At 45.5% G+C, this 15,559-nt stretch overlaps 1 protein-coding gene across 5 annotated transcripts in view; it reads right to left on the minus strand.

Moving 5' to 3' along the window:
• LOC121877533 (protein NDRG3-like) overlaps positions 1–15,559 on the minus strand; it is a 127,429-nt gene extending 111,870 nt beyond the window's left edge. For 2 of the 5 annotated variants that reach the window (XM_042383312.1, XM_042383311.1), the window contains exon 1: positions 14,436–15,167. In XM_042383312.1, the coding sequence (XP_042239246.1) occupies positions 14,436–14,737 (302 nt within the window). In that variant the 5' untranslated portion in view covers positions 14,738–15,167. Of the gene's footprint in view, positions 1–14,435; positions 15,168–15,423 lie in introns of those variants that run through there. The other 3 variants (XM_042383313.1, XM_042383314.1, XM_042383321.1) reach the window with 2 other exon arrangements.

The raw sequence follows: 15,559 nt of genomic DNA on the forward strand, positions 1-15,559 counted from the left end.
CCTCCTCTCACCTGTGTTCACATCTACCCCATAGGCAAATTATACCCACCTAATCCATGTTAAAATCCCCCCCCCCACTTTCCAATTACCTGACATTCTACAGTGGTTGCGAAGTTGATTAGTGAGTGTAATTGGATTTTCTCTTGTGATTGGAATAGATTGATAATTGTAATTGGGAATTATAAATAAGGAATAGAGGAATGATTGTAATTGGGTAACGTAATTGGTGAAAATATTAATGGTAATTGGAAACTATAATTGATGGAGATATAGGTTAATGTAATTGAGAAAAAGTAATTGTAACTGACTATTTTTTTTTACATATTCACTACTAATTGGCACTGTAATTGGGCTGTTAACTTGGCTATTAATTCTCATCATTATGATTACCATCACACCCACCGTCACACCCTCCCTTTCACCTAGCATCACACCCTCACTGTCACCCTAACGTCACACACCCTGTCACCCTACCGTCACACACCCTGTCACCCTAGCGTCACACCCTCACTGTCACCCTAGCGTCACACCCTCACTGTCACCCTACCGTCACACACCCTGTCACCCTAGCGTCACACCCTCACTGTCACCCTACCGTCACACCCTCACTGTCACCCTACCGTCACACACCCCTGTCACCCTAGCGTCACACCTCACTGTCACCCCACCGTCACACACCCTGTCACCCTAGCGTCACACCCTCACTGTCACCTAACGTCACACACCCCTGTCACCCTAACGTCACACTAACGTCACACACCCCTAGTCTGGTTCTGTTCCGCTCCGCTTTGCTCGATTACTGAACTAACACTTTCCTGTTGCGTAATCCTTTCCGCCTCTCTCCTCCCTACCCTCATCTATCTATAGCTCACTCCTTCCTCTCTCTCCACCCCCTCCACTTAACATTCAGCTGTAACCGATCCGTAAATAATGCATCGAAGACGACAATGAAATTTAGACTTTGAACGTAAAGACATGATGGGAGGGGGGGGAGGAGGGGGAAGGGGAGAGGGAGGGGGGAGGAGGGAGGAAGGGGGAGGAAGGGGAGGGAGGGACGGAGAGAGAGAGGGAGAAAGAAAGGAGAGGTGAGGGTGGTAGGGAGAGAGGAGGGGAGGGGGTGGGGGAGGGAGGGGGAGGGGGGGGAAAAGGAGGAAGAAAGGGGAGAGAAAGGAGTAGAAGGAGGGAGGAAGGATGAGAGAGGAAGGAAGGAAGGAAGGAAAGGGAAGAAGGATAGAAGGTGGAGGAAGAGAAAGTAGGAAGAAGGAAGAAGGGTGAAGGAGGAAGAGGCAAAGGAAGGAAGTAAGAGGGAGATAAAGGAGAAATTAAGGGGAAGGAGGAAGAGAGGGGAGGGAAGGAAGGGAGGGGAGGAAGAAAGGAAGGGAGACTAGACAGGGCAGGAAGCCTTGGGAGGTTGAGATGAGGGGAAGGGGGGGGAAGAGGAGGAGGGAGTATGGGTGAAGGGTGGGGGAGAGGAGAGGGTTGTGATTTAACAAAGGTGGGAGGAAGAGAAGGAGAGGGGAGGAGGAGGGGAGGAGGAGGAGGAGAGGGGGGAGGAGGAGGAGGGGAGGGACGAGGAGGGAGGGGGGGAAGGGGAGATGTAGGCTATGGATGGGTCGATGATTAGATAAGTGATGTGGATGGCTTAGTGGTATGGGTGGATCGAAGGCGGTGGATAGTGTAGGTAGTATGGGTAGTGTGGTACGGTTATGTGGGTGGGTGGATGGACGGTGGTGGGCGGGGATGGACGGGTGGTGGGGTGGGTGGATGGACGGGTGGATAGACGGGTGGATGGACAAGTGGTGTGGGCGGAGGAGAGGGGCGCCACGATCCTGTAGTAGGTGATGGTGTAATGGGAGAGAGAGAGAGCCGAGGTCACGAGCAAGGCGTCAACCTGCTGGTGGTGGTGCTGGTGGTGGTTCACCCTGTTGTTAAACGGGTTAATGTGTGTGTTGGGGGTGGGGGGGGGTGGGGGTAATAACACCTCACAGCCCAGGAAGGAAGTTTTGTCTCTTGTTTTTGTGAAGTTGTAATCGAGGCTGAAACTTGAACCTCCTGACACTCGAAACTTGAACCTCCTGACACTCGAAACTTGAACCTCCTGACACTCGAAACTTGAACCTCCTGACACTCGAAACTTGAACCTCCTGACACTCGAAACTTGAACCCCTGACACTCGAAACTTGAACCCTCACCCCTGTCGTCTCTACTTCAACTTTCACGCCATGCACAACCAGCTGAACCTGTGTTAATGCCACCTGAGTCTGTAACCATTCACCTGACTAAGAGAAGTCGTGTGTGTGTGTGACCTACTGGAGCTAGATTAAGATTTGACCTCTTCTCGCCTCTTCTTCCTCTCCTTCTTCACTTCTTCTCCATCCTCTTCTTCCTCTTCTTCCTCCACTTCTTCTTCTTCTTCTCCATCCTCTTCTTCCTCCTTCTCCTCTTCTTCCTCCTCCTTCTCCTCTTCCTCCTCCGTCTCCTCCTCCTCCTCCTCCCTCCTCTTCTCTTGGGATTTAAGGTGTCATCAACCTCTACACTTTGAACATTTCGAAGCCTCACAGGACTCGTTTATCTTGACACCTGTATTGGTTAGTGTTGTTAATCCTGGGGTCTTGGTGTTGTTCTGTTGTGTTGTCCTGGTGTTGTTGTGTTGTCCTGATGTTGTGTTGTTCATTCAGGGGTCTTGGTGTTGTTCTGTTGTGTTGTTGTCCTGGTGTTGTGTTGTTAGTTCTAGGATTTGGGTATTGTATTGTACTGTATTGCTTTGCGTCGTGTTGTGCTGGTGTTGCGTTGTGTTGTGTTGTGGTGCACTGTATTGCGTTGTGTTGTGCTGCCTCCTCAGACAATAGGAATAATCACCATGCCCCCACACCACAACACAACCCGTATATGGCTCTCCGTCACTTAACCTAACCCACCTCATCACAACACAACCCGCATATAGCGCTCCGTCAATAAACACGGGCTGCAGCTCCGTATTAAGTCGTGTTATAATGGCGTATGATCCGTGTGTAAACAATACAAAAATAACAATAAAACACCCAAATAATAGCAAAACAAAAATAATAGCAAGTAACACAAAATAATAGCAAGTAACACAAAATAATAGCAAGTAACACAAAATAATAGCAAGTAACACAAAATAATAACAAGTAACACAATAAAACACCCAAAATATATAAACACAAAATAACAGCAAGTAACACAATAAAACAACAAAATAATAGCAAGTAACACAGTAAAACACCCAAATAACACAATTAAACAAAATAAAACAGCAAGTAACACAATAAAACACCAAACTAACACCAAAAACACCCAAATTAAACACAACATTACGCCAAGTAACACGATAAAACACCAATTAACACAAACAATAAAACACCAAACAAGAAACCACACTAAAACATCCAATCAAGCACAAAAACAAGTAAAACAAACAAAAAACAATCAAACATCCATACAAACACAAGTTTTATAATCAACAGACAATCACGTGGTTAAGAGTCTCAAATCACGTGGTTAAGAGTCACAAATCACGTTTAAGAGCCCAAATCACGTGGTTAAGAGTCTCAAATCACGTGAAGAGTCTCAAATCACGTGGTTAAGATCTCAAATCATGGAGAGTCAATCACGTGGTTAAGAGTCTCAAATCACGGTTAGAGTCACAAATCACGTGGTTAAGACACACTCTACCCCCTTTCTTCACCCCCACGTTACCTCACTTCCTCATTGATGACGTCACATCCGCCGTAATCAAGATAATGACATCACTTCCGCCATAACCAAAAGTAATTAATAATTCCATCTTAATGAGGTAGAGGAACAGGTAGAGACACAGGTAGGATAGAAGGATAGTTAAGGTTCACAGAGAGAGAGAGAGAGAGAGAGAGAGAGAGAGAGAGAGACCATTATAACCATGACGTCATATTTGTTGTGTCAGGTAGACGATCCCCACCTCCTGTCCGTCAACTCATCCCCGTAAAAAAAATAAATTTACATTTACACTATTTACACTTCAATTTACGTTAGCAACATTTATACTTTTATTAATTTACACACACGTTCATTATCTCGTGTGTCTAATAACGTAAATTAAATTGAAAGTTGAATCAATTGTTTTAGATGGGTATTAATTTTTTTTTTACATCTTTTTACAACTTTTTTTTACGTATTTTACAGCAGTATCATTAACCAGGAGACTGTAAAGACCAAGGTAGGGTTTAGGAAGTAGTTTTGTCTTTTTGGTTTTAATAGTTTGGTTGTGTTGAAGGACGTGGTGGGAGGGGAGGGGGGGGGAGGGGGAGGAGGGGAGGAGAGGAGAGGGAGGAGGGGAGGAGAGGGAGGAGAGAAGAAAGGGGGAGGAAAGTAGGGAAGGAGGGGGAAGGAGGAGGATAGGGTGAAGGAATAAGGAAGGTGAAGGAAGGAAGGAAGGAAGGAAGGAAAGAAGGTGAAGGAAGGAAGGAAGGTTGTTCCAGTTATCCAGTCTGGCCTCAAATCATGCACTGGAAAAACAACATGACACTAAATTATTTCCTCATTATAGTTCGTGTGTGTGTGTGTGTGTGTGTGTGTGTGTGTGTGTGTGTGTTTTACCTTGTGTAGGCCTAATCAACATCAACAACAATAATAATAAAAAATAAAACAAATAAACAGGAATTCAATCACATATAAATCACCAGTTGATTTTGACGTGTTATCTCGTCCTTGCGGTAAGCTGAACGTCCTCAGGGGGTGGGTGGGTGGGGTGGGTGGGAGGAGGGTTGGGGTTGGGGGTGTGGGGTGGGAGGGAGGGAGGGAGGGTTGGGGTGGGAGGGAGGGAGGGCTGGGGTGGTGGGTGGGTGGGTGGGGTGGCGGGGTGGGTGGGAGGAGGGAGGGTTGGGGTGGGTGGTGTGGTGGAATTTCCAGTCAGGGTGGAAAGCTGGTCACCCACCTTTACGACCCTTCCCTTCCCTCCCCTCACTTCGTCTCCCTCTTCCCTCCCTCACTGTCTCCCTTCCCTCCTCACTTTCTCTCTCCTTCCTCCCCTTACTTCCTGCCCCCTTCCTGTTGGGTGTTGTTGTGAGCGCGCCCCGTATATCATCAACGCCCACACCACAAACAGGTAAGGAGGGCGGCACACGTCATCACCCCGCCCACGCCATCACCCCGCACGCGTCATCACCGCCCGCGCACCAGTGAATGAGATAGTGGCGCAGTGTCCAACGCCATAATTGCAATATTAAGAGGGAATAAAAAGGTTTAATGGCATAATGGAGTCGGGATCTTTTTATCAATGACGAGGGAATTAAAAGGGAACTGTGAGCCGATAGAGGGAGGAGGAGGGAAGAAGAGAAGAGGAAAGAAAAAGAAAGATAGAAAGAATGAAGAAAATGATGATGATGATGATGATGATGATGATGATGACGATGATCTTTGAGAAAGTCATCAATCATCACCTCTTAAGATCTAACTCAACACTTAATAGATTTTTTTTAGATTGCCCACGAGGGGGCTAGTTTATTAACCCCTTACATCCTGTGCAAGGTGAAGAGCAGAAGCGTTTACAGCGCCCAACTGGGAAGCATGCGGAGTTCATGCTTGCCTTTATGACTCATGCATTAAGGGCGTAGAAGCCTGGGTCATGGGTTTTGTCAAGTTACATAAAGTGAGAGATGATGATGTGGGGAATCCTGGTACATTTACCCGTTTATGGCAAAGTGTGGAGGTCCCTAGTGCCAGGCCTGTCACTAGGAGGAGGATATCTGGTCAGAGGAAGAGGTGTTGGTAACGGCTGGGGACTCTGAGGAGGTCAGCAAAGGGAGTGAGGATGTAGTGACAGCCCTTGACACAACCTCCTCCTGCACAACCCCCATGGATACAACCCTACCCTGGACACAACCTCTCCTGACACAACCCTTACCCTGGATAGCCTTCTCCTGACACAACCCCTCTCCTGGACACAACCCCCTGGACACAACCCCTGGTTAGTTCTTTTGTCCTGGTGTCTTGTTAGGCAGGGATAGTGTGTCCAGGTGTCCGGTTTGTTGTGTGAGAGGCAGGAACTCACGGCGGAGGACTGTCACTCACGGTCACTCATCCGTGGTAGAGTGAGTTGTATACATGTCCTTCCGCTAAGTCTCCTCCCCCACCCCACTCCCTCACTCCTTCCCTCCCCACTCTTCCTCCCATTCCCATCCCTCCCACTAATCTCTACCCTCCTCACACCCCCCACATAAATTTACTACAACTACCATCACTATTACCTCCCACCACCATCACCACCATTACCTACTATCACCACCACCATCACCAATCACCACCATTACCATCACCACCTACACCACCACCACCACCATCACCACCGAGACAGCAGCTGTTGAGATGAACCAGCTATTAAGCTCTTCATTCAGCCCCATTGGCTTCATAATGACTCTAATTCCGAACCTCGAGAGTGAACCCGAACCGTGAACTCGTGAACCCGGTTAAAGCACCCCAAAGCTTCGTCTTTGGGTTTTTGACCGGATTACGGGGATTGTGTCCAGGGGGAGGAGGGGTTGTGTCCGGGAGTTGTATCTAGACGGGTTATGTCCAAGGATAGTTGTGTCCATGGGGATTGTGTCCTGGGGGGAGGGGAGAGGTCTGTCATTGGACCGTCTCAACCAATGGCCTTTGTGGGTTTGACTGCAGTTTCTTCAACATGTCTCTGTCTGTCTATCTATCTATCTATCTATCTATCTATCTATCTATCTATCTATCTACCTACCTACCTCTGTCTGTATCTGACTCTGTCTACCTGTCTGTCTCTCACCAACACACGTCAACCTCCACAGTAGACAGTAAACACACAAACATTATATTCACAAACCCCAAAAACAACTTAGTAATTAAATTCATTCACAAACATTAACAGAATCCAATTACATTTATTCCCGTATCATCGTTAATTAATCTCTTGTATTGTTCAAGTTAGGTTAATCACTAATGACTGTATATTTCAACCATAAATTTGTGATGTAAGTATATAGTCGCATCCCTTGAGTACGATGATTTAACCTCTTGAGTACGAGAACTTAACACCTGGAGTACGATGACCTAACCCCTTGAGTACGATGACAACCCCTAGAGTACGATGATTTAACCCCTAGAGTACGATGATTTAACCCCTAGAGTACAATGACTTAACCCCTTGAGTACAATGACTTAACCCCTTGAGTAATATGACAACCCCTAGAGTACGATGATTTAACCCCTAGAGTACAATGACTTAACCCCAGAGTACAATGACTTAACCCCTTGAGTACAATGACTTAACCCCTTGAGTACGATGACAACCCCTAGAGTACAATGACTTAACCCCTAGAGTACAAATAACCCCTTGAGTACAATGACTTAACCCCTAGAGTACAATAACTTAACCCCTAGAGTACAATGACTTAACCCCTAGAGTACGATGGCTTAACCTACTGAATACTCTAGGTTTCATCATCGTAATCAAGGATGTTGGGGTATCGGCAACGTACTCAAGGGTGTCAGAGTCCTACATAAACCTAAAAACCGTGTCCGTAGTCCGTGAAAGCCCCCCCCCCCCCACCAAGTACACGGACGCCCAAGTAAACGAATAAAAATAAACAACCGATAAGCCAATCAGAGTCAAGGAGGAGAAAAGTGCTCATCCAATCAGCGGCCGATATTCAAGGAGGTGAATCAGCTGGCCACGAAGAAGTTCTCACCCCTTACCTGCACCCGAGTGGCCGCTGACAGGTGCACTATGCAGGAGGAGGAGGAGAAGAGGGAAGTGAAGGAGGAGAGGAGGAGGGAAGTGATGGAGAAGGAGGAGGTGGAGGTGGGGGTAAGGGTGAGGGTGGTGGTAGAGGAGGAGAAGAGGTAAATGATGGAGGAAGAGGTGAAGAATGAAGAGGAGGGGAGGAAGAGGTGAAGAATGAGGAGGAGGAGGAGAGAGGGAATAGCGTGACAGCAAAATTAGGATCAGCTGGATCTAATAAAATTCAATGTAGTTTTTATCATCTTTAAATCATATGAAATTTAATCTGTAAGTAGAGAATCCCTGTCCAACACACACACACACACACACACACACACACACACACACACACACTCAACATGCAAAGAACCACCATTCCAATTCCGTATATAGCACACGTCGTCTCGTTAAGGGCGACTACCGCACCCACAACAAGGTGAAGGTGTGGTGGGCGGGTGGGGGTGTGGAAGATGGGCGGGTTGGGGGGTGAGGGTGTGGTGAGTGGGTGGAGGGGTTGACCTTGACTGTGGGCATGTTGGGGGGGGCAGACCATACGGATTAGCTGAAGATTAGCCACCCCCCCCCCCCGGGATTATCTTGTGTGATGATTACAACACGGTAACGTTAACCTAACCTGAGGAAGAAGTCGTAGGAGGAGGAGGAGGAAGAAGATGATCTGCTGAAGGAGGAGGAGGAGGAAGTGAACCTTGACCACACAGCTGCTGGAACCAATGGTCTCAGGTGTACACTCCTCCCGGAAGCGACGCATGAAGATAACGATTGTGGTGATGGTGGTAGTGGTGATGGTGGTAGTGGTGGTGGTAGTGGTGGTGGTGGTAGTGGTGGTGGTAGTGGTGGTGGCGATGGTGGATGCTATCGTGGTAGTGATGTTGGTTATGGTGTAGTCTCTCACCTTCATCTCTTGGATAGGATGACTCACACGCACACGCGCACACACACACACACACACACACACACACACACACACACACACAGGAAATGGGATATAACTATTAAAGAGGGAAAGCTTAAGGGTCCATACTGCTCAAGGCTAACGTCCCTGTCCTTCTACCTCCAGGCGAAGAAGAGGGGAAGAGAGGAGGAGGAGAAGGAGGAGGAAGAGGGGGAAGATAGGGTGGCGGTGGTGTGTTAATGGCCAAATTCAATTCATAAACATATCTCACATAACCTAACCTAACCTAACCCATTCCTAACCTAACCCAAAAAGTAACGTTAACCAAACCTGACTTAATGCTAATCCAACCAAACCAAATATGACCTGACCTAACCTAACCAAATTTGACCTAACCTAACCTGATCTGATATAACCTAACCTAACCTAAAACTACCCCAAGTTGGTTAGGTTGTCTCTGGTCACTCTGTCTCTCTCTAGTCACTCCCAGTAACTCAGACACTCCGGAGTGACTGGCTGTATGGGAGATCCTCGGGACTTGTGTTTACCTGCCACAGTTTTTTTACGAGTCATTCCCTCCTCAAGACCCAATGTTGTGTATTGACAGTGTGAGGGAGGGAGAGACGGTCGGACGGAGGGAAGGGAGGGACGGAGGGAAGGGAGGGACGGAGGGAGGGGAGGAAGGACGGAGGGAAAGAGGGGGGAGGGAGGAAGAGGTCGAAGGGGAGGTGACAGAGAGGGTGTGGGAGGTCGCAAGAGAGGGGAGGGGAGGCTGAACGCGAAGTACAATGATATAACACAATAATGCTTGCAGGAATGTGTCGTCGCGGAAGGGGGGGGGGCGTGGTGAGGGTGATGAGAGAGAGAGAGAGAGAGAGAGAGAGAGAGAGAGAGAGAGAGAGAGAGAGAGAGAGAGAGACAATATACAACACTATTAAGTAAACAAAACAACAACACCCCCGCCCTGTTATAACACTACCACAACTACCACCATTACCACAACTACCACCACTACCACCACCAGTTCACACACACATTCCTCCTCACCATCCAACCAGAAACACACGAATAGACAAACAGCCGAGGCATCCAAGTGAATTACCACACACACACACACACACACACACACATTAACGGTATCTCTCTTCCACATTCTGTCTTTTCATTAATAGTGTTTAACTCTCTAAATGTTTACGTAATCACCTGCACCCCGACACACACCTGCACCCCGACACACACCTGTATGGGCGAGAAGGTCAGGTGGCCACCCAACTTATACGGTGTAAACATTGGAGACGATAAATGAGAGAGACGAGGTGATAAATAAGGAGGAGAGAGTGAGAGATAACAGACGATAATAAGGATGACCAGAAACGTGACATGGGTGAGAGACTGAAATTATTGCACACACACACACACACACACACTGTTGACGAACCCTTAGTGCCTCGTCCTAGTGCCAGCGGACCGTAACCTTTGCACGCTAATAACATGGAGGCCTCTGTCTAAACAGCCATGTTGTGTTTGCTTGAAGGCTTTATTTGCAGCGTATTTTAGGGTGGTGGAGGTACTAGAGGAGAGGGGAGTAGGGGGTGGTGGTGGAGGGGAGTGTAGGTGATGAGAGGGGTGGGGTAGTAGTGGTGGGAGAGGGGTGGGGGGGTAGTAGTGGTGGTGAGAGGGGTGAGTAGTGAGAGGGGTGGGGGGTAGTAGGTGGTGAGAGGGGTGGTGGTGGGAGAGGGGTGGTGGGGGGTAGTGTTGGTGAGAGGGGGGTAGGTGGTGGGAGTTAGTAGTGGTGGTTGGTAGTAGTGGGTGGTGGTGGTGAGAGGGGGTGGGGGGTAGTAGTGGTGTAGTGGTGGGTGAGAGGGGGTGGGGGGTGGTGGTGGGAGGGGGTGGGGGTAGAGTGGTGGTGTGGGGGGTAGAGTGGTGGTGAGAGGGGGTGGGGGGTAGGTGGGAGATGGGGTGGGGGGGTAGCCGGGTGGTGAGAGGGGGTGGGGGTAGGTGGTGTGGTGGGGAGAGGTGGGGGTAGTAGTGGTGTGAGAGGGGCCGGGTAGTAGTGGTGGTGAGAGGGGGTGGGGGAGTAGTAGTGGTGGTGGTGGCAGGGAGTGGTACAAGATTAATACAAGACTTGACCTCAACACACACACACACACCGTTACGGGTTAAACCGGTACAACATAACAAATCGTGGAGGCGGAAACAATCGTATTTACATAAAGAGAATTAAACAAATATTTGGGTTAGTTATACAAGCCGTTAGTAACTCCCCACACAACATCCGGGGAGGAACCCTAAAAGTTCTTAAAAAAACATCTCAGTGTAAACAAGATCTCAGTGTAAACAACATCTCAGCGCAAACATCCGAGTAAACAGAGGTAAACATCAGCTCTGTGTAAACATTGAGGTATTGAATTATCGTAGACTATTGACGATATATCTAACGAATTTACGGCATACAGCAAATTTACAGATTTTATTAAATAACTTAGTTTTTGAATGTTAATCTAACTTATATTTCGTATATATTCATTCATCTACGCTTTTGTATTAATTATTTTACTTTACAACCTACGTAAATTTTCAGCATTTTTGTGGTTACGTTTTTTCCATTATTTCATATCACTTTATTATGCATTAGTTTTAATTAATATCTCTTCACTGGCACTTTTTAATAGGCCAGGTGTGAAGAGCCGACAGGTGACCATAGCTTTATATACATTCCCCGCCACAGGAAATACCTCAACGATTACTGTACCTGTCTGTAGCGGTCCACCCTCAGGCCCCAGTTGACTCACACTCATTCACACCATATATGGGCACTACCACACCACACCACACCACACCCCTATAGCACCATATTATTTCCCTACCAAACAGAGAACACTATACTACACTCCCATGTCACCCACTAGCATACAGAATACCATACGACACTCTTACCACACAGAGAACACTATACCACACTGCCATAACACCATACCACCTCCTACCATACAGAGTACACCATACCACACTCCCATAGCACCATACCATCAACTATTAATATTGCATCCATTTCAATCCCTCCTAGACAAATTTAACCTTGATGATCTTTTTAACGGATTCACTCTATTCCACTATCGCCAAATGCCCACAAGAACGCCAAATAAAACAACAATGGGGATAATTTCCCCCCTCCTAATTTTATGGCGCGAAAAATATCGAGTACACGGGACATTTCACCTAATAACCAGTAAATAACTTTCCCCCGAGCGTAAAATTTTAATTGAATCTTTCACCTATAAGATTAGTCTGGTAACCCGGACGTGGCAACAGTGAAAATCAAAATAAATACAGCACGCACACCCTTTCAATACGATTACACTCTACCATTCGTAAAGTTTATTGGAAACGAAACTAAAAATCTGGTAAATAAATTAATTTCACATGTTCAGTTTATAGAACGACAATATTGGAAGAACAAATACTTATAATGTATACAGCCTTAACAACATCAACCTAGAGAAGTCGACTTGTGAAAGAGACCTAGGGGTACTTGTAAGCCCGGACCTACGGCCTAGAAAACAGTGTGTTAATGTTCGAAATAAGGCAAACAAAGTATTGGGTTTTATATCTAGAAGTGTAAGTAACAAGAGTGCAGAGGTCTTATTGCAACTATATCTTGCGCTAGTCAGGCCGCACCTCGATTATGCGGTTCAGTTCTGGTGCCCTTATAGAATGGATATAAATTCACTAGAGTCGGTGCAGCGAAGAATGACAAAAATGATTCCGGGACTTAGAAACCTTCCATATCAGGATAGATTAAGGAAACTTGACTTGCATTCCCTAGAAAGACGAAGAGTGCGGGGAGATATAGATAAAGTTCTTATAATATCCGAGCAGGATAGGACTCGGAGCAACGGATTCAAGTTGGATAAGTTTAGGTTTAGGAGGGAGATAGGAAGAAACTGGTTCACAAATAGGGTGGTGGACGAGTGGAACAAGCTTAGCAACTTTGTAGTAAGTGCGGGAACTCTGGAAAGTTTCAAAAGGAGGCTAGATAGATTCATGGATGATAGAGAGTGATAGTAACTCTCGACAGGAGCTACCATGCACAAGCCAACCGGCCTATTGCAGACTCCTTATTTTCTTGTTCTTATGTTCTAATATAATTCTATTCTCTTGATGAAACACAAAAACAGACAAGAGAGTGACACAAGCCTGGTGCAATGGCTACATCACGAAAGGGTAATCCCAGATGTGTTAATCATGACTTAAGAGAAAAAAATAATTCATCACAAAATTCCTCCATGGATGGGGGGCACCTAATCACTTTCTAATGACCTCGTGTGTGAATAGTGTCGCTTTAAACTGACTTGGTGCGATGGTGTGTTGTGTATATATATATATATATATATGTATATATATATATATATATATATATATATATATATATATATATATATATATATATATATATATATATATATATATATATATATATATATATATATATATATATATATATATATATATATATATATATATATATATATATATATATATATATAATATAACGACATTGTAGCTACACGACAAATTCAAGCTGCTGGACATCACAAGGAAGAGAATACACACACTCAGTAGACGCTCACAGCAATCTTCCTTGCAACATTACGCTTGGTAGCTTCAGGCGCCTTACCGTTTTGCAACATATTATTACCACTTTACGCAACACTTCCGAAATGCTCTTAGAATAGCCCTAGTGTTAAGAAGGCTTTTCCCGACTAAATTATTTTTTTTCCGTTAATTAGAATACACAGTTATTATATAATTCTGTATATGTCCTTGGTTATGTAATCTACGTGTTCATTTTGTAATACTTACTCTTCCGGGAATGATCACTTGCACGCTCTAAATACTGCAAACAGATGTCTGACTGACGTGTATTTAATCTGAGAAACCTTGACCATCAAAAGCCTACCTTGATGTATCTTGTCTAAATTTAAAGTACAGTAATATGAAAAATTCACAATAACATCATCGACAGTCGGCAATCAGTGCTGTTTTAACACAATCCTTCCAATTTCTTCGTAGCACTATTTTAAAATTCACGGCAGTCCTCTAACAACACGCCTTACTAATGCACAATCAAGTAATACCACTCCTACACATTCCCTTACGTCAGAAAAGGTTACAGACACTCGCTGGTAATACATAAATTTCACTGTGTCATGATAGTGATTGCCTGTTTCCCCTGACGGCAAGCCTGACTCAATTTACATGCTGGATTACGACCTGTAGAACGTGCTGGACTGACCTACATCTTCCTTCCTGCCAATCATGTCTCATCTTTCCCGACATTATATTCCTTCTTACCCACACAAATTAAAAACGTGCTTCTTTAAGTCATATATTTACAACTACCCAATATCTCGACCTCGAAGCAGTTTATAGATTATTGGACGGCATGATTTTAAGATGTTTAGATATTTACTTTGTCAGGTGCACTTATTAAACAGCATACAGCTGAAGTCCGTCTGTCTAATTCACTTTACCCAAACCTCTCGAATCACAGCAAACTAAAACAAGCCAAACTACACAACTTTAGCTAAGGTAAAATAACTCTTAGGGTAGGAAGGAGTACAGAGTGACTTGCTATAACTGTGGTCATAATAACAGGGATTCAAGTCTGCAGCGGTTACAACACAAACTTCCACCATCAGCACCCAACCTATTGATCCACCATCTACTGTAGACAACGTTTATACAGTAGCTACGAGCCACCCGGTACTTACTTACCCGAGGAAACTGTCTCCTTCTGCAGGGTCTTCATTAATAGTCCACTCGTCGTCTAACTCCCTCAATATGACGGAAATCCGGGAAGAATTTTGTCTGCTACGCGATACTTTTGCCATGGCATTTTTTATCATAGAGAAAGGAGAATTGCCGTTTTTATTACTCTTAAAATTGTCAACACCTATCCAGTCTGTGGTGGAGCTACGGCCGTACAGCTTGTCATTGTCATTGTCGTCTTGGCCAATAGTGTTAAGAGACTGGTAGGACCGAGACAAACCCGCACGGATTGAACGAATTGATGCCATTAGGTCGGCAAATTAACCCGAGTTGCCACGACCTGGTGAAACTTCAGCAAAGGAACTTTTAAATAACACTTCCAGAGTTCATAAACTCACCACTATGCTTTCAATTTCTAACTTTTCTTACATATAGTTAATAATCTAGCGCTTTTCTGATCAATTATAACATATAATCAACCGAAACACCATTCATCTGCGGCTTAAGGTTCATCAAATGACATCACTGCACGGAGCCCACGCAACCTCCTTGCTTGATGCCCTGATATGAACTTTTTCACAACTCATAAGCCACGTAAGTTTTCTAAACACTGCACTTGATTCAGATACACACACAAGCCACAGGAGAACTGATCCACACGCTGGTAACAGTTAACAAAGGTGAGAACGATCCCTGTTAACCCGTCACTGTGCATGTGGTGCCCGCTCATCCAGCCACTGACTACGAGACCAAACTTCCCACCTTGCTGCTCTAACCTGCCGCACCACCACCACACAACACACCTGAACACACACACACGCACAAACATCCACGTGCGGGGAGCTACCTCATACACACACACGAGCATACGAACACACACACGACATTGCCTCCTGTGTCCCTCGACCCCACGAGCTTACACAAGGCAACACCTCCTTATTTCAACAATTTTCACCACATCCCTTCAAAATAAATGGGTTTTTATTTCACTTACCTTTTCTTAAGGAGCTTCTGTTTATAAAATCACTATAAAATCTTTAAAAACTTGGTTAAAACCGATTAAAAACGAGCAGACACCAAATCTGTGTGTGAATATTTCCCGTCGTAGTGTACAAATAACAGCTGATGGC

This window comes from Homarus americanus, unplaced genomic scaffold (assembly GCF_018991925.1).
Source record: "Homarus americanus isolate GMGI-L3 unplaced genomic scaffold, GMGI_Hamer_2.0 scaffold14655, whole genome shotgun sequence".
NCBI classification, from domain to species: domain Eukaryota; kingdom Metazoa; phylum Arthropoda; class Malacostraca; order Decapoda; family Nephropidae; genus Homarus; species Homarus americanus.